This window comes from Misgurnus anguillicaudatus, chromosome 4 (genome assembly GCF_027580225.2).
Source record: "Misgurnus anguillicaudatus chromosome 4, ASM2758022v2, whole genome shotgun sequence".
NCBI classification, from domain to species: domain Eukaryota; kingdom Metazoa; phylum Chordata; class Actinopteri; order Cypriniformes; family Cobitidae; genus Misgurnus; species Misgurnus anguillicaudatus.
Window position 1 is genome coordinate 17317485 of NC_073340.2, and position 18231 is coordinate 17335715.

At 37.7% G+C, this 18231-nt stretch overlaps 5 protein-coding genes across 11 annotated transcripts; 4 read left to right on the top strand and 1 right to left on the bottom strand.

The window, feature by feature from the left end:
• Window positions 1–117: 117 nt before the first annotated feature.
• neurl2 (neuralized E3 ubiquitin protein ligase 2) lies at window positions 118–1546 on the top strand. Its single transcript, XM_055176440.2, has 2 exons — window positions 118–1121; window positions 1218–1546. Exons 1-2 carry the CDS (start codon window positions 401–403, stop codon window positions 1331–1333), a joined length of 837 nt encoding a protein of 278 aa, XP_055032415.1. The 5' UTR covers window positions 118–400; the 3' UTR covers window positions 1334–1546.
• Window positions 1547–2554: 1008 nt separating this feature from the next.
• msrb1b (methionine sulfoxide reductase B1b) lies at window positions 2555–3893 on the top strand. Of its 2 annotated transcripts, XM_073866834.1 has the most exons (4): window positions 2558–2731; window positions 2954–3096; window positions 3166–3278; window positions 3422–3893. In XM_073866834.1, exons 1-4 carry the CDS (start codon window positions 2677–2679, stop codon window positions 3441–3443), a joined length of 333 nt encoding a protein of 110 aa, XP_073722935.1. In that variant the 5' UTR covers window positions 2558–2676; the 3' UTR covers window positions 3444–3893. The 2 variants fall into 2 exon arrangements, with proteins under 2 accessions (XP_073722934.1, XP_073722935.1); XM_073866833.1 differs by lacking the exon at window positions 3422–3893 and having other exon boundaries at window positions 2555–2731; window positions 3166–3366.
• A 78-nt stretch (window positions 3894–3971) lies between these two features.
• Window positions 3972–8810, top strand: meiob (meiosis specific with OB-fold). 5 transcript variants are annotated; one of them, XM_055176778.2, is made up of 14 exons: window positions 3972–4042; window positions 4313–4379; window positions 4536–4593; window positions 4777–4908; window positions 5683–5755; window positions 5855–6050; window positions 6165–6265; window positions 6357–6409; window positions 6498–6593; window positions 6701–6796; window positions 7822–7966; window positions 8055–8241; window positions 8365–8451; window positions 8532–8810. In XM_055176778.2, the coding sequence occupies exons 2-14, from the start codon at window positions 4329–4331 to the stop codon at window positions 8637–8639; spliced, it is 1383 nt and encodes a 460-aa protein (XP_055032753.2). In that variant the 5' UTR covers window positions 3972–4042; window positions 4313–4328; the 3' UTR covers window positions 8640–8810. The 5 variants fall into 5 exon arrangements, with proteins under 5 accessions (XP_055032753.2, XP_055032752.2, XP_055032751.2 ...); XM_055176777.2 differs by lacking the exon at window positions 3972–4042 and adding an exon at window positions 4051–4071 and having other exon boundaries at window positions 6165–6214; XM_055176776.2 differs by lacking the exon at window positions 3972–4042 and adding an exon at window positions 4078–4204.
• Window positions 8811–8968: 158 nt separating this feature from the next.
• Window positions 8969–13347, top strand: mlst8 (MTOR associated protein, LST8 homolog (S. cerevisiae)). Of its 2 annotated transcripts, none has more exons than XM_055176164.2 (9): window positions 8969–9108; window positions 10539–10681; window positions 10804–10855; window positions 10929–11091; window positions 11169–11244; window positions 11345–11497; window positions 12286–12410; window positions 12500–12663; window positions 13116–13347. In XM_055176164.2, the coding sequence occupies exons 2-9, from the start codon at window positions 10553–10555 to the stop codon at window positions 13232–13234; spliced, it is 981 nt and encodes a 326-aa protein (XP_055032139.1). In that variant the 5' UTR covers window positions 8969–9108; window positions 10539–10552; the 3' UTR covers window positions 13235–13347. The 2 variants fall into 2 exon arrangements, with proteins under 2 accessions (XP_055032139.1, XP_055032140.1); XM_055176165.2 differs by having other exon boundaries at window positions 8988–9108; window positions 10536–10681.
• Window positions 13348–14610: 1263 nt separating this feature from the next.
• bricd5 (BRICHOS domain containing 5) lies at window positions 14611–18118 on the bottom strand. The gene is made up of 6 exons (XM_055176167.2): window positions 17638–18118; window positions 17338–17466; window positions 17125–17271; window positions 16938–17045; window positions 15290–15443; window positions 14611–14981 (listed from the first exon to the last, which is right to left on the bottom strand). Exons 1-6 carry the CDS (start codon window positions 17689–17691, stop codon window positions 14887–14889), a joined length of 687 nt encoding a protein of 228 aa, XP_055032142.2. The 5' UTR covers window positions 17692–18118; the 3' UTR covers window positions 14611–14886.
• Between the last annotated feature and the right edge of the window lie 113 nt (window positions 18119–18231).

Genomic DNA, 18231 nt, shown 5'->3' on the forward strand with positions numbered 1-18231 from the left:
TTTATGCACAATGCGTGCTGACTTTGTACTTACATAAATGGCTAAATTAAAGAACAACATCATATCTCGTAATTTGGATGGGCAGCTAAACTCCTCCCAGTCATTTATCTTCACTCAGCATACCCTGTCATCTATTTAAAACCAGTGACACATGCAGCAGGTCAAAAATAGTCAGCCCTTCAGGACTAGAAACTTCAGTAAGCTAAAGTGATTCTGGATGGCGGAGGGGTTCGACTACTGAAAAGACCATGTGTTCACCAAAGATTATCTCTAGAGGAGTCAACATTGGGGACAATGAGAATATTTGGTTTACTGTGTGACTGAGTGTTGAGGACAGACTGCAACAACATTTAACCCTGACTGCGCAGTCGCTGGTCTTCCATTGATTTCCATTGTAAAAATGACAGCCTTTTTAGATCAGTTCATGGAGTTTCACTCGGTTCATGGTACAAACGTGAAATTGGACCCCTCGGGAACTCAGGCCACCCGCGTAGAAAGTTTTGCGAATGGCGTCTGCTTCAGTAAAAACCCTTTGAGCCCCGGAGAGATCTTCCTTGTTGAGATTGAAGAGAAGGAACTGGGCTGGTGTGGTCATTTAAGGATTGGACTCACTGCACATGACCCCCGAACACTGGAAACGGTGCCTGAATATTCTTTGCCGGATCTTGTGGATATGGGAGATAGCTGGGTATTTGCAATAACAAGAAACCATAATAAAGTTGTTGAGGATCAAGCCGGAGAGGTGGAAGGTGGAGAACAACCAGTTGTGGCTGGTGAGACAGGAAACAAGCCTAAAACATTTTTCACTGACACTCACTTGTATATAGAAAATATATGCATACCGAGAGACAAGCTGGTGGGACGCAGTCGGCCTGGGAGGTACAGTCACATTCTGGATGACTTGTACAAAACCAACACATTACCTCCCACTGCACGCCGCAGTCGCATAGGGGTTGTTTATGTGCCTAAGGGACAAGGCTATGGTGATATGCACATTATCATCAATGGTGAAGACATGGGAGCCTGTGCCAAGAGGATCCCAACTAATAGGCCGTTGTATGCTGTTGTGGATGTATTCGCAGCTACTAAATGTGTCAGGATCGTCCAGGTGGAATATGGCTGTAAGTTTCATCTTTTAAAAAATTTGGTATTATTACCCTATGACTAAAATCTGACAAATGTAACTATTTTCTCTTCTGCTTGCTTCTCTTTTCCAGTTGCCTCATTGCAGACACTCTGCCGAAAGATTATCCAGAAACACATCATTCACAGAATGGCTTTGGACTGGCTGGAACTTCCAGATTTACTGAAACATTACTGTAAATATGAATGAGCAAACCTGTCAGATATCTGGATAGATAGTTCCAAAGACTGCAAAACTGTGGATTTGTTTTTAACTAAAAAACACAAGGAAAGCTGAAAGTCCCTTCCCATCAAAAACACTCTTCATCTGATGCATTACCAAATGTTTTCTTCAAGCTTAAACTTTGTGGATGCAATTTATCACCAGGAAAAATATTAGTATTAATAAAATTTCTATTATGTACGATTCTGCGTTTTAGTACATTCAGATACTGTGATTCAGTAAGCAATTATGTAACATCCCTTACAAAAAAGCATTACTGGCGTGCATCTTGAGACAAAACAATGGCACTGAAATATTTTAAGTTATGTCAGTGCAAGCTGTTTTCAATTAAGGCAACTCAAATATACATTTTAGTCTGGGATGTGTGTTAAATGTCAACATCCCTGACATAAAATATTGTACAGTGGTGTTCAAAAGTGGTGTTCATGGTCTGAGACCATGTTGAAAATCTCTGAGACAAAATGTCATTTAAACCTTGAAATAAACAGAGAGTTTAAGATTAAAAAGTATTTAAAAAAATATTTCAAAAACATTATGGTGTAAAATGAATATGAAGTATTTTAGATTGTGGACTTCTAGGTTATCAATAATGTGACATTGATCGTATTATCGAGTCTACGAAATTTTGCTCCTTTGTGATGTCAGAAGGGGATAATACCGCCACTTAATCTGCACTATTAAACCAAGGCACTGCCATTGCAGAGATCAACTCATTTGCATTTAAAAGGGCACACCCGAAAACGGCTCATTCACATATGTACTCTGGAGACACCAAAGATTTATTTAACATCTTAAAAAAGTCTTGTGAAATGTCCCCTTTAAATCATGTTGTGATAGCCCATTAGTGCAAACTTGTGGAGTCCACGCCAGCTCAAGTACATGTTGTCTTTAAAAAAGGATTAATAGTAAAGTACTTTTAGGCAAAATGTCATACTGATAATAGAATGATTTGATTTAATGAAAAAAAATATACTAATTACACTTTGCAAACTATTGGATTTTATTTTTTTTTTTAAAGATTGAGTGTGGTATAATATTCAGGATTTATATTGCTTAAATAATTTTGTTAATGATTTAAATGTGTCAATATAATTTTTTTATGTATTATTGTAGCTGCATGGATAAAAACATTCTGAACTCAAACATGTAAAAATGAGTGTGCGTCACCTAGCGGTCTTTTAGGGAACATGCTGAAACTAGTAAGTTGTGTAAAGGGTCACGTGACCGGAACAGTATCATCCTAGTGTCCTTCTCACATTAGATCTTGGTTAAAATACTCTGTTGTTGTTATATTGATCTGTTGGTAAACAATGTCCTTTTGTTCTTTTTTCGGGAAGGAAGTTTATAAAGATCATTTTAAACCTGGTAAGTAATGTCTTTTCGTTTATTTATTTAGCCCACTCTTCACAACCAGCGGTGTAAGTACTGTGATGTAACTCAACTGTTGTAAACTTGACTGAACTGAAATATATTTTGCTAATCCGCTTAACTGCATGTCTAAGCAAACAAATGCTGTTAAAACAAACAAATGGACATCAAACTGAGTTTATAACATTTGTGGTGTTTTTCTTAATTTTGTATCTGCAGGAATGTATGTTTGTTCCCAATGTGGACATCCACTCTTTTCAAGCAGGTCCAAATATGAACATTCATCCCCTTGGCCTGCTTTCACAGAGACCATGCGAGAAGACAGTGTAACAAAAGTTATGGAGACATTTACAGCATATAAGGTGAAAAATTCAATCATCCAGTTATATCGCAGATCTACATTGTATATGCTCATATGTTTTAATGTGCAGGTTCTGTGTGGCAAGTGTGGCAATGGACTGGGCCATGAGTTTCTGAATGATGGGCCAGAGGAGGGCTTATCACGTTTTTGAATATTCAGCCACTCGCTTAAGTTTGTCCCAAAAGATAAGATACAGACAGCTTTATTATGTTATTTATTATGTTATTATGTAATTTATAACGGCTGGATGCAGTAGTTGCATATTGCCCATGTCTAAGAAGCATTTGTATTGGTCACTTAATTTTTATTTTGCACTCTTTTCCATCAGATAAGGTTGATAAACACTAAAGCGAGATGAACACCTGCTGCTGCTGATGATGATGCTGTTGCACACACGCACAACAGGATGCAGTTTATGAAGTGAACAAGGAAAAACCCATGTCAGGGGTCCTGTACACAGATGTATTATTGCCATCCTGAGATTCAGAGATTAAAGTAGTTTTATCTATTTTTATATTAGCCTGCATAAGCTCTGATAAAATATGCAAGAATGAATGGCATTACTTTCTTCAAACCCATTTTAGATTTTTAATGTTAATTTTGAGCCTTAATGATAATTTCCTGTAATTTACAGGACTACTGTATGTGTCATAATTTAGATGATGTTATGTTATATTTGATCAAATGTCTTTTTGCATGCCATTAATTTTGGCGTAGAGTTTACACAGATATACATAATGTATCATAAATGTCTCTTCATGTTGTCATTGATAAATATTATTAAAAGTTGAAATCATATTGCTGTTTGATTTTGAATGTGTTTGCATTGGATTCCCCCTTATAAAAAGCATCACGCAGTGTAACGAACCCGCCAAAACGAAGCAGATAGTGGTGGTAACGGTCCGTTTTGGAGCTCGTGACCTGTTTGGCTCGCAAAACACTGATACGTATTACATTTTACTACTATAAAATAAATGTAAATTGCTGTTTCATTTGTTATTATTGTTATTATTATATGATAATACAGCTAAGTTACGATAAAGTAAGAAATTCGCTACGAAACGCTTTCACCTCAAAAACTCTTCAGGTTGCTTACTGAGAGGATTTCGGTTCGTTCTTGTCTGGGTAACTCGTGTACTGCTGTTAGTAACAAAAGCGGACATTTCTGCCGGTTATATGATGTTTAGGTCATTATGTTTGTGTTATTGTCATTATAGGAAGAAAACCGCTCAAATGCAGAACTGTGTGCCAATATCAGGGCTTAATGTAAACATCACGCATGCGGTGAGATTATCATATCAAACATCTCTCGCGTGTCCTCTTACTGTATGATGTTGTGACGACTTCTGAATTAGTAACTGTTAACTTAACACATAGTAATGTAATAGATACATGTAAAACGTCTATTTACAGTTAAATAGCCATTTGTTAATTTTCCAGAAAGTGGTTGGAGTGATTATAGGGAAGACTGATTCAAGAGGATTTCCTGACAGAAAAAGTTTGTTATCGTTACCTATCCATCCGTTATTCATTTCTCTCACAAACAGTTTATAAATATACTAATACTTTATTGCTGATTTGTTTATCCTATGTTAAGGTATACGTTTTGCTTATTGACCCAAGCCATTGCCATTTATTAAATATATTTTTTGGTATTTATAATTCATATTTTTCCATTCAGATGTTGGCTCTGAAAGGTTCACCTTCAGTTTCACCCTAAAAGACTCACCAACAGATTTTATCAATGTGTCTGCATGGGGAACTGAGGAATACATTCATGGACTGAGCAGTCACTTTCAGATTGGGGATTGTGGTAAGATTTGTGGAAGATCTCTTGTTAATAAAACCACATTTTATGTTATATTACATGTGACCCTGGACCACAAAACCAGTCATAAGGGTATTTTTTTATTGAGATTTATACATCTGAAATCTGGATAAATAAGCTTTCCATTGATGTATGATTTGATAGGATAGGACAATATTTGGCCGAGATACAACTATTTCAATATCTGGAATCTGAGGGTGCAATAAACCTAAATATTAAGAAAAACGCCTTTAAAAGTTCTCCAAATGAAGTCTTCATGATCTTATCCTAATGATTTTTGGCATAAGAGAAAAATTAAGCATTTTGACCCACACTGCAAAAAAATGATTTTCAAGAAAATAATTTCTTAGTGTTTTTGCTTTGTTTTCAGTAAAAATATCTAAAAAATCTTAAATTAATATGCTTTTTATTGATGAGCAAAACGAACCAAGAAAATAAGTCTAGTTTTTAGACCAAAAATATCAAATTTAAGTGATTTTGTGCATAAAACAAGCAAAAAAATCTGCCAATGGGGTAAGCAAAAAAATCTTGAACATTGTTTTTAAACATTAAATTCAAGAAAAATGTGCTTACCCCATTGGCAGATTTTTTTGCTTGTAAAAATCTTGAAAAGTCTTGAAAATCATTTTTTGCAGTGCATACAATGCATTTTTGGCTATTGCTACAATATACCGGTTCTACTTCAGACTGGATTTGTGGTCCAGGGTCACATATATTTTATTGAACACTTTGTGAGCTAAGAAGAATTTTCTATTTTAGTTGTAATTGAAAATCCCCTTGTTGTGACGAAAGACTATGAAAAAGAAGAAAGATTTTGTCCTTCAACACCCAGGTAAATACTATAGCAAAACTTTGTGCTTTACTGTACATCCAACAAAATACTCTTTTGTCATTATCTTTGTATGTGATGCATATAAATATTTTATCTCAGTGTTTACAGGCTGTTGTTAACACAGACTCACTCAGCTATTAGGATATGCTCAGATTTAGAAACTGAGAACAGGATTCTGCCATTGTACCACATGCTTATTAAAGACCCGGGAGACTTCTATTCATTGAGAGACATTACTGCAAATGGAAAGAACCTGGATGGAAACATTCTTAACATTCTAGCAGCTGTTCAATCGGTTAGATTCATCAGAAATAATTGCCAGGCCTTCTTACTACTGAACAGTGTACAGTTTTCTTCTAAAAGTTGCCAGGTGTATGCTTTTCATTTATTTAGATTTTGTCTTTCAAAGGTGGGAGAGGAGAAATTCTTCACAAAATCAGATGGACGCAAAGGACAGAGGCAAGAAATAAGGCTGTTTGATGAGACTGTGAAATCATTTCCTTTAGTGTGGTAAGCAACTAAAATTAAAATCAAAATACTATTTACAAAAAACAAACCCTAAATATGCAATTTTATTGCTTTTTGTTGTCATTTGTATCAGTTGGGATAAAGAGACAATTCAGCTGGTACGAACACAAACACAGAGAGGAACAGGTATAATCGTGTATAGTTACGGGCCTTTGTTTCAATTGGAAATATTTGACAAAATAAACTTAATGTGGAAATGTGTGTTTTCTTTTAGTGCTGTTCATTGCAGATGCTCGCGTCACCTTTGATAGTTTTCGCAGTTGTATGATAGCAACAGTGACCTCAAAAACAATCATTACCATCCATCCTGGTATGGAAACCATCATTTGAAAAGTTTAAATTTAACCCGTTTTAACAATTGGAAATATGATTAAAATTATTTATGTTCTAATCATTCATTATTTATATACAATTTAGATACAGCAGAGGCCAACCAACTGTACTCATGTGTAAGAAGATTGTTAGAAAATGGCGATCTGGACCAAGAGGTTCTCCCAGGTGAAAGTATGCCATGTAAGTCATGTGACACAGCCCAAGGGTTTTCAAACTTTATGATGGACCCCCGAAAATGATTAACCTTATGCAAGGGACCTAAAATATATATCCATTTATATATTTTCATATAAAAACATTTAAATTGTTAGATAAAAATTAATTTTGATGTTATATATAAACACCATGTTGTTTCCAAATATTGGCTATGTATTAGATTCGTTTTTTTTCTATGAAATTTTCTGGGGACCCCTTAGCATTCTGGGGGTTTGAAATCCTCTGACGTAGCCTATACATCTTAACCTCTGCTTTACACAAATAAAGGTGCTTCTCGATGCCATAGAAGAACCTTTTCTGTCTAAATGGATCTTTAAAGGGGACATATTATGAAAATCAGACTTTTCTCATGTTTAAGTGCTATAATTGGGTACCTAGTGCTTGTATCAACCTAGATAATGTGAAAGAGAACAACCCAGTAACTTTTTTTTGTAAACCATTCTCTGCAAGCATGTGAAAAATAGATACTTGAAATTTGGCTCCCCTTGTGATGTAAGAAGGGGATAATACAGCCTCTTAATCTGCACTATCCAACCACGGCACTGCATGTCATTTAGTGCAGTGATCAGCTCATTTGCATTTTAAAGGACACACACAAAACCAGCACATTTTTGCTCACAAACCTACAAAGTGGCAATTTTAACATGCTATAATAATTAATTATCTATATGGTATTTTGAGCTAGAACTTCACATATGTATGGTACTCTGGAGACAACAAAGATTTATTTCACATCTTAAAAAGGTCTTGAAAATGAAATGTCCCCTTTAAAGCACCTTCAAAATCTGACAAACCTTTCTGTTATTTAATGTGAAAAGGTTCTTCAGATTATAAAAATGTTTAAAAGACTAAGGCTTTGACTAAATGGTTATTTGAGGAACCAAACCCGGTTCTTCTATGGTATCGCTGTGAAAAACCTTTTAGCAGAAAATAAAGTATACATACAGATCATAGCATGTAGCCACGCAGTAAAATTTTGTATTTTTCAGTGGATTCCATCAGTGATGTGCTGACTGTGAGCCAACTCAAAGCCAGGTGTCAAGAACAAACTGATGCTTTTCATTGCATCACATATGGGTTCATCACAACCCTTGAACTAGATTGCTCCATCTCCAAAGTCATACGCAACAGATGGTGAGTCTAAGTGCCTTGATAGTTGCAACTAGTGTTATATGACATACTGCTCACAAAGCTGATATTTATAACATGATTTTTGTGCTAGTGCCAAATGCAAGGTTGAAATCAACGAGGAAAGTCAGATTTGTTCCAATGCTGCCTGTCCAAGTCAAGGACAACAGACTCGCATCACGTCAAGCTTTCACCTTCTGGTAGATATCAGTGATCACACTGGGACATTAAAGTCATGCAACCTGGCAGGCACAGTCGCTGAGAAAACCCTGGGTTGCACAGTAAGCAATAATCTGGACTTATACATTTATAAACCAACCTTATTCTTTGTGTTTATTTTTATTAAAACCTTGACCACATTTAACAACCTATTTCAATTTAAAGCAAAATATTTACTCTTACAGACAGAAGAGTTTATGTATCTGTCAGAGTCTAAAAGGACAGCTATGAAGTGGACCTTTCTTCTGGAGAAATGCAAAATTTATCTACAGGTTAAATGGTTTGGCATTTTTACATTTCTTACTTTGAATATTTCAAATAACAATGTCAATTAATGTTTTATTATTTATAGATTCTTCAGTCTCCCAAAACCATAAGTGGAATGAGGGCAAGCATTTTGTCATGTGCACTCACTGACCCTGTGGAAGTTGACCAAAACCGTGCCCTGTTACTGGTTTAAGGCTGTTTTGCAACACAGCAACCAAACCAATGAAATACACAACTTGTTAAGTTCTGTGGTTATAATTTGTATTAATAATATTTATTTGTGATTAAAATGGAAAACATTTGTTTTATTTATTAATATTCATATAACTAGTATATGACATTTCGTTAATATTGTAAGGATACTTGGCTTGCATTTGGCTTTTGTAAATTAATTCCTTTTTGATGTATCTACGTATCATTTATTTCTTTCAAAGTAGTCATTGATTCACTTAAATGCAAAAAATATGAATAAACTATATAAAAAAAAATGAGTACTGTAATTTGCACCCGGAACCTTTATTTGGGAATTGTTTCTGTGGACACGCTTTTAGGGGTGACACGTTTGCTTTTGCCATTAATGTAAATAATGTGCTTTTCGCTGTTGAGGTTGTTATTTTTATACATTTAGCTCATCGGATTTTTTGTGCATCCCTTGCCCTCAGGTAAGAGTATTGAATTGAGTTGAATATTTTATATTAATATTGACAGTTATCGTTTTAGAGATCAAACAAAGCAGTTCATGCTAAATGCCTCAGGGGTTTTATTATCGTAATCTTCTCCCAGAATGGCATACTTGTAAATTTATTACAAAAGAAAACCTTATAATAGGGTTTCAGAATTCGTGTTTGAACCCATAATAAAAACATTTGTTGTCAAAACACCTGTCAGTCAAAACTATCATTAGCGAAAATTTCCCTTGATATAAAAGCTAAGCATTTAATACTAATGCATTTAATGGTTATAACGGGAATTGTATTGGTTTTAATCGACAGTGTAATAACGTCGAAGGTTCTCTAACGTTACTGGTAATGTTTTGGGGTTAAGTTATATTGGTGGGATGTAATCTGGCTGATGGGAACCAGTAAAACACCATTAACTCCTACTGGAGTAAGGTCTAAAACACTACATAACTAACTTAGTCGAAATGTTACATCATTTGTAAGTTGCTTTTTAAAGGTATTTGCATATGCTCCTGTATAGTTCAGACTCAGAGCATTTGGGTTAGCATCCCAAAACGGTTATAGGTTCGAACCAGGGAACACGCACACACTGATAAAAATGTGTAGACCCTTTTACAGACCACGTGATCAAATAGCCTGCGCGCGCATCTTGGCAACGGAAGTGGTGTTGTTCCCCATTGGTTCTAACGTGTTAGCAACTCAGAAAGTTGATTAAAACGGTTTCCCAGGATCAAAATGTCTGGTTGTTGCGTTTGGTTGCACTATATATAATATACGTATATATGTATCTGGCAACTTTATTTTTGGCCATCTGCCAACGTCTTCTATTCACTCCACTATAGTACTCAGATCTGGTAGCGTGTTGAAAAAGTTGTTAAAGTCAACTTTTTAAAATAACTTTCTCTGTCTGTGTTGCTTCACTGCTGATTCTTGCCACACTTCTGTTGCCAAAATGTGCGCGCATACATTGCCACGTCATCATTGTGTACAAACAGTTAAAGGGTCTATACTTTAAGGGGGCGTGCACACCAAAGCTTTTACACCCCGCGCATGTTTTCAATTGTTTCCAATGGAAGCTTAGCATTCAGCAGTTTTTCCGCGCCCAGCACTGGCAGCCGAGAGTTGAAAAATATTCAACTTTGGGTGAAAAGCTTCGCTCGTCAATGTTAGTTCTCACGCTGCCGTCCAATCACAGTGGAGGAGGGGCGGGACAAGTATCGCAACAACCAACCGGCTCACAGCTAAAGTATCAGAACTACCAAAGCGCTCAGCTGAAGAAAGCTGGCACTCGGCTGAAAAGCCGCGTTTAAAAGTTTTGGTGTGCACAACCCCTAAGTGGTTTTGGATAAAAGCATCTGCCAAATGCATAAATGGATATCATTTGAATCTGTATTGTTGTATTGTTTAAGCAGGGTTCACGTTCATCATGAATGTGAATCAGGGTACAGTGGGCAGCGATCCGGTTATACTGGCTACTGCTGGATATGATCACACCGTCAGATTCTGGCAGGCCCACAGCGGCATATGCACAAGAACTGTCCAACACCAAGACTCTGTATCCTTTATAAACACCTTACAGATACACAGCCATTTCAAAGAGTGTCAATGTTATGTACAGTAAAATGAGTTTAGATTCAGAATAAATGCTTTGATACATATCCTTAACTCCTACATCAGCAAGTTAACTCCCTTGAAGTAACACCTGATAGGAGTATGATTGCTGCTGCTGGTAAGTTCCTGTAGCTTAGACAGAAAACCTTAAAGTTATGTGCAAACTGATGTCAGTTTCTTCTGCTTCTCAGGGTATCAGCATATACGCATGTATGACTTAAACTCGAATAATCCAAATCCAGTGATCAATTATGATGGGGTCAGCAAAAACATCACATCCGTTGGCTTTCACGAGGATGGTAGATGGATGTACACGGGTGGAGAAGACTGCATGGCTCGAATCTGGGATTTAAGGTAAATAAATTTTGTTTGCCATGTGTCTAAAGATCACTTAGGACATGTTTTAAGCAACCTGAATTGTATCCATTCAGGTCGAGGAATCTACAGTGCCAACGAATCTTCCAAGTAAATGCACCTATTAACTGTGTGTGCCTTCATCCCAATCAGGTCAGCTGGTCTCATTTGAATATTTCTGTTTAGTGATAATGGCAACAACTATTAGTAAGGAAACCAATCGGACAATAAAGTAAATTTTTCTTTGTTACAGGCCGAATTAATTGTTGGGGACCAAAGTGGTGTTATTCACATCTGGGATTTGAAGACCGACCACAACGAACAGCTCATCCCAGAACCAGATGTGTCCGTGAATTCTGTTCACATCGATCCTGATGCCAGTTATATGGCAGCAGTCAACAGCTCGGTCAGTAATCGCATTGAACCTTTACTATTGGTGCTTTTCCATTGCATAGTACCCCACGGTTTGGTTTGAGTCAGGTCGGGTCAGCTCACCTTACTTTGGCTTGGTTAGCTTTTCCATCGAGTTTAGTAACACTTCCGAGTGGGAGGGATTATAGGCATGTAGTTATATTTGCGCTGCCTACTGCTGTGACATCATACAAGTGAGAGCGTCATTGGAATGCCACAAAATTAAAATTGACCACCACAAATAGATGTTTGCACATCTCGTGTCTCACAAACACCCGTGGCGTCAGTCGATGCACTTCGGTGAGCCTCATTTAAGTTGCATTTAAGCATATATGCAGACGTGCGGTCGCAAATCTGCCGCCACAAACTGCAAGTCTGGAAAAAACTGTTATGGTGTTCCTGACTCACAACCTGTGGATGTTTTTTAATCGCTAAAAGGGAGTTTGGGAACTTACAGTAAAGCACAGATGACATGAAGGTAAAGCTATTTTTTTTTATAGCGATGACGCTGGTAGTGACGATTTTCTCAGACCAATCAGTGATCTACAGTGTTTTCGCATCACGTTTTGGCATCAGCTCGGGTTGCTTGGAACCCCGACAAAGGTGGTACTAAAAAGTATCGGGTACTACATACTGCACTCAGTGGAAAAGCTCCCAAAAGTAAGCTGACCCGAACCAAACCGTGGGGTACTATGCAATGGAAAAGCGCCATATGACCGTGCTAATTTTTATTTGCTCATACATAATGGATCTGAACTTTGGTCCATTTGGGTTTGGGTACAGGGCAACTGTTATGTGTGGAATTTGGCTGGTGGAATGGGGGATGAGGTGACGCAGCTGATACCCAAGACCAAGATCCCTGCCCACAAACGCTACTCCTTACGATGCAAATTCAGCCCAGACTCCACGTAAGTGTTTTACAAAACAAAACAGGCGGTAATTAAAAGTAACTGATAAGCAAATCAAATTGGCTTGTATTGATTTTTATCTCTACTAGATTGCTAGCCACGTGCTCTGCTGACCAAACCTGTAAAATCTGGAGAACCTCTAACTTCTCTCTGATGACAGAGTTGAGCATTAAGAGTAACAACCCAGGAGAGACGTCCCGCGGTTGGATGTGGGACTGTGCCTTTTCTGGAGATTCTCAGTACATCGTTACTGGTGAGGGTGTTTTACTATTGCAAGCGAGCTTACAAATACATACAATATGCTAGCGCTGCCTCACGATTAGTGGCGACTAATCATTTGCAGAATAAAAGTTTTTGTTTACATAATATGTGTAATATGTGTGAACTATGTATAATAAATATGTATATATTAATACACACACATACATGTAGAGTTTTAAGAAAAATTATATTTATATAATAAATATTTATATATAATATAAATTATATGTAATATAAACATGTATATACACATGGAAATGTTTCTTAATTATATACAAGCCTGTGTGTGTATTTATACATAATTATTATACACAGTACACTCACATATATTATGTAAAAAAAAAATTATTCTGCAAATGATTAGTCGCGACTAATCAAGAGGCAGCACTACAATATGCTGATCTCAGTATGAATTATTCTCATTTGGATTATTTTGATTTTCAGCTTCCTCCGATAACCTTGCACGTCTGTGGTGCGTGGAGACGGGAGAGATTAAGCGCGAATACAGCGGACATCAGAAAGCCGTGGTGTGTTTGGCTTTCAATGACAGTGTACTTGGATGAGATGCAGTCTGCTTTGATAGCTGTGGCTGTCGTAACACAAGGACTTTTCATTTGACACCTGCATCTGTTATTCAGCGGTCATCTTGGTATTAAATTAACATTTTGTGCATTCATATATTGAAGTATTTCTTGCATTAATGGTAACCTTATAAGTACACGTGTTCGGCAACCGAAACTATTCAGCCAAAAATAGCATTTTCAGTGTTCGGCCGAATAAGTGAGAATATAAACATTTTAAAGAAACAACGTTTTTAATGACGCGGTTGAATAGCAACCAGGGTCAAGTGCTTTATAAATGTGGCAAACATTTCGACAGTGTGCACTCTCAGAAATAAAGGTACAAAAGTTGTCACTGGGACGGTACCTTTTGAAAGGTCCTAATATGCACCATTTTGTTACAGATATGTACTTTTGAGATACCAATATGCACCTTGGGGCCTATTCACACCGGCTGCGTGGCGTGTCTGTTGCGTGTCTTTCGCATGGCAGCTGCGTGGCGTTTTCTATGCCCTTGCCTATTCTGTATACATGTATGTTTCCTATTGATAAACTGACCTGACGGTTGCCTTTGGCGTGAAAAAAAAATAGGCGTCGGTCCTATTCCTAGCATGCACGCATTTTTGGTGCGGCTCGAGGCGCGCCTGAGACGTGCGTGTGATGCAGGCGGTGTGCACGGTCAAACCTGCTAACATGGGAGCCTAAATAAAAACGGACACGCCACGCAGCTGAGACGCTCATGCCATGCAGCCGGTGTGAATCGGGCCTTATAGGTACAAAAGTGTACATCTTGAAAATGTGACAGCTTTTGTACCTAGAGTGAACATACCCGCCATTCTTCCCGGACGTGTTCTGGTCAGGATTTCAAAATCATATTTGTCGACCACATACGTCATTGAGGTTTATTATTTCAGGTTCTATGCAGAAAAGCAACCGTTACATTTTAAGGTAAGAATGAAACTACGATTTTATGTCTTATGTTTTTAACTGAAATGTGAGAACCTTGATGACAAATACAACTTCCGGAAGATGCACCCAAAATCCTTGCGTCCGGGAAGAATGGCACGTATGGTCACCGTATTGTACCTCCTTGTACCTTTATTCTGAGGGTGTGGAAACATTTTAAAATGTCGAAGAAAGATTTGTTTCGGTTGCTGAGCATTCGATGAATCTCTACTTTTAAGACTAAAAAACTGACGACAAAAATGTCAAATCCATGTAAGAATGTTGGCAAATGTGTATTATAATGCGAACACTTTTGTTAACACTTTAGTTAATAAAAATGACATCTTTGCAACATGGGGTAACGCAAGCTGCACGCATCTACCTTTTGATTTATTATCCCCTTCTTAAATGATATAGTCATTCAGATATTTGACTGACTTAACACAATAGTGCTTTATTATAGACCAACAGTGTTTGCCATTACTCATCTGCATGAGGTTACAAGAGAAACAAGCTGGAGTAAGTCTTCGAGCCAAGTCTGCAAAAATGGGGCTAAATACAAGAAAGGATGAAGTATTCGGTAGATAACGTGACAATCTTTCCGCCTTTCACCAGATTGGCATTTCTTATGGCATTTGTGCATCTTCTCCAGTTGCTCTCTCTGATGTCAAAGCATTTGTTTCCTGGCGTGTGATGAATCCAGTGGAATCTCACTCTGGCAAGTAGTAGAAACACACAGAGACGCAAATGTTGCTGGGAAAGCAGATGTCGATGCAGAAGTAAATAAGTCTTTGTTTCCCGGGACCTGCAGAGAAGAAACACAGAGGTTCTTATTTCTGTGGATGCTCCGATGCCATTCATAAACGGCCCGATGTCCTTTTACAGTTTATGCTTGGTTGGTGCGACTACGAAAGGTCACGATTCCCCGGAGCACTAGATTAAGTTTCTGTCACACTGTGCTCTTTAAAGAGCATCTCGGCATGTTTTTGGTTTGTTATGCATTATCTCAGCTTATAATACAACATGTGCATTCATCACAAAAATGAAATTAAATATTTGAAAATAATTTTAGGTTTAATTCGACATGCATGTAAAATTTGACATACTCTTTACCATCAGATTTTCTAGTCCAATAGACAGAGGCTTGTTGACAGAGGGATTGAAGAGGTTCTTGAAGAATGGAAGCATCAACACGACTGCTGGACAGCACTCCCAAAAACTCGGTGTGCCTTTCAGTCTCATTTCTCACTGGCCAGACCTGATGGACCTTTGGGAATAATCACACATCTTAGTATAGTGTAAATTATACTCTGATGGTGTGTGATACACAATTTATTGTTAATGTGCGAACGCGCAACTGTACGGCTCTCGATCGCATATTTGTGACTTGAGAAGTGTTTCCTCTGGTACAAAAGGCATTTGTAATTACACCACTTACTCCACTCCAGATCAGATAGACACCTGTTAAAGTGGAGTGATGCTTGAATGAATCCGTGACAAACAGTTTATGCCCCTCAATAGCTCATTTTTCATTAAAAGGCAACCATGAACATGTTTCCTGGTGGGCGGGTTGAATTTCCAAAAGTTGCCTAATGGCTTTAATCAAATGCAATGGTGCATAAAACTTAACTTGGACCAAGATTTTAAGTGCTGGATGGTGATACTGGATCGGTTCAACAGGGACAACCTTATCCATTCTGCGCAGATCATAACCCAGCATTGAATCACCTTGTTAAGTGCTGAGAGAAGCGTGTCCAGCACAGGTCTCCGCTCTGTTTGCGGAAGGGAAGTCTGTCTTTCCAAGAGTGACTTATAAGAGGAAAAAGCCAACAGAGTGGCCATTGTGCACCCTGTGGTCCTATCCTGTAACGCGATCCAGTCGAGGTGGATCAGATGGTCTGAGGAATTCGGACTCGGGAGCACTAAGATCCCCTGAGTTGGTGCGGTCCATTACTCCTTTTCTGGACAATGCAACCAAAAGAGCTCTCTCATTTACCTAAGAGCACCTGGGTGGTGCTGTGTTCAAGTGTCAGTCAATTTGCCAACCAGCTCCAATTTAGGCTTTTATGCATATGTAGCACATACAGTACACTGCTGGGTCAAAAAGGGATGAACCCAACCAGTTGGGTTGTAGTTTAACCTATGCTGGGTAGTTTTAACCCATTGTTGGGTCAAATATAAAAATGTTTTGGGTTAATTTAACCCAATGGCTTGGTTCGACCCTTTTTGACCCCATGCAATTTTTAGAGTGCAGCTTCTTTAGATTGAGGCACCCCGTTAAAGGGACAGATTACCAAAAATTAAAATTCTGTCATTATTTACTCACTCTTATGTTGTTCTGAACCCACAAGACTTTTTTTCTTTATCAAAATAAGAGAAATTTGGTGGAATGTTGACTATGCAAGTACCCATTTACTTTCATTGAATGAAACATCAACATTTCCATTAAAAACAATACATAATATGGGGTTAGAACAACACACAGGCAAATAAATGTGAAAACCCAGCTGTTTATTCATAAAATCTTTCTATATAATGTAAAGAATATATGTTTGATATCTTTAATATTGACTGAGTAAGACCACAATATTGAAATCAATAATTGAAGTCAATCTTTGAGTCATTTTATCATAATTAGATTATGATATTCATATTTAAATCATTTCCTTTTTTAAGACATTTTGCTCATAATGTCTGTTTCGTACCATCGGCCTTAATTATACTATCAAAATCAACTTAAATCCACCGAAAAATCCTTTACCTCTTGCTCTGATTTATTCAGTTGAGATTTTACGTTCTCATAATCCAATCTTTCCATGTGGCGAAGAAAGCAGCTGTCCTGGTTGTCAGGTTTATAGCATACCAACCCCTAAGGAAGACATAGATGAAACGTAACTGAGTTTGGAGAAAATGTTTAATCCTTGGAGTACGAAAGGAAAAGGTTTTACCTGTCTCATGTCAAAAATCACAGTGGAGGTGTGGTTGACACGTGAAGTCACAGAGTAGGTCACTACATTGTTGTGCTTGTCAATCAACGCAGACTGATTGATAAAGTCACTTGTGTGATCAGGGATTCTGACAACCTGCAATGAAGACTACAGAGAAAAGTGATTGCTATTCAATGTTAATAAACATGAATATGTAAAGATTGAAATGCTTACTTGTCTTTTGTGCTGTAGCACTAGATGTGCAGTCACACCAAGGCCAATGACAACAACGAGCAGCGTGGCTGCAAGACTCCCCCAGATTACTTTATGAGGAATTCTGCAAAAATCCACAGGACCACAGTGCTGGGTGAAAGCCAGAGTAAAAAATGTAAATCCTCATGATTTATGGTTTGTTCATATAACGTTTAAAGCTCCAGTCCAAATGTATGCTCATAAAGCAGAATTGTGTATAGCACACTGACATATTTGTACTAAGCTGAATGGTAAGCAGTAATAGATTGCATCAAATCTCACCATGCAATGTGGGTCCTCCAAGCTGGCTTCTGAATGCCTCCAGCACCTCACCATTCTGGCCTTTTTTGCTTCTCCTCAGTACCCGTCTCGTTCTTTACTGCATCAGGCGATGGTCATGACAAAAGTCTGTACTATAGCTCTCTAACAAGTCCCTGCCATCCTCTGCCCCCCACCTCTTGCCTCGCACCAGGTAGTCCAACCCACTGGCTGGCTACCCCAAACCAGACAATAGACAAAGGGGACAGGTAGAACTGTGCTGTGGACAGGGCTTTTCGTCACACCGAGCCAGTTTTAAGATACAATGACTGACCCCGGCTTAAGGCCGCTGACTGACCAAGGTGACTTTTAAGCCTTGTTTTTTTAGTATCGATCAGTGAAAAAATATGAACAGAATTAGGGCTGTCAAAAGATTAATCACGATTAATCACATACAAAATAAATGTTTTTGCATAATATATATGCGGCACTGTGTATTTTTTTGTATATATATATATCTATCTATATCTATCTATCTATCTATATCTATATCTATCTATATCTATATATATATATATATATATATATATAAATATATAAACACACACACACACACAC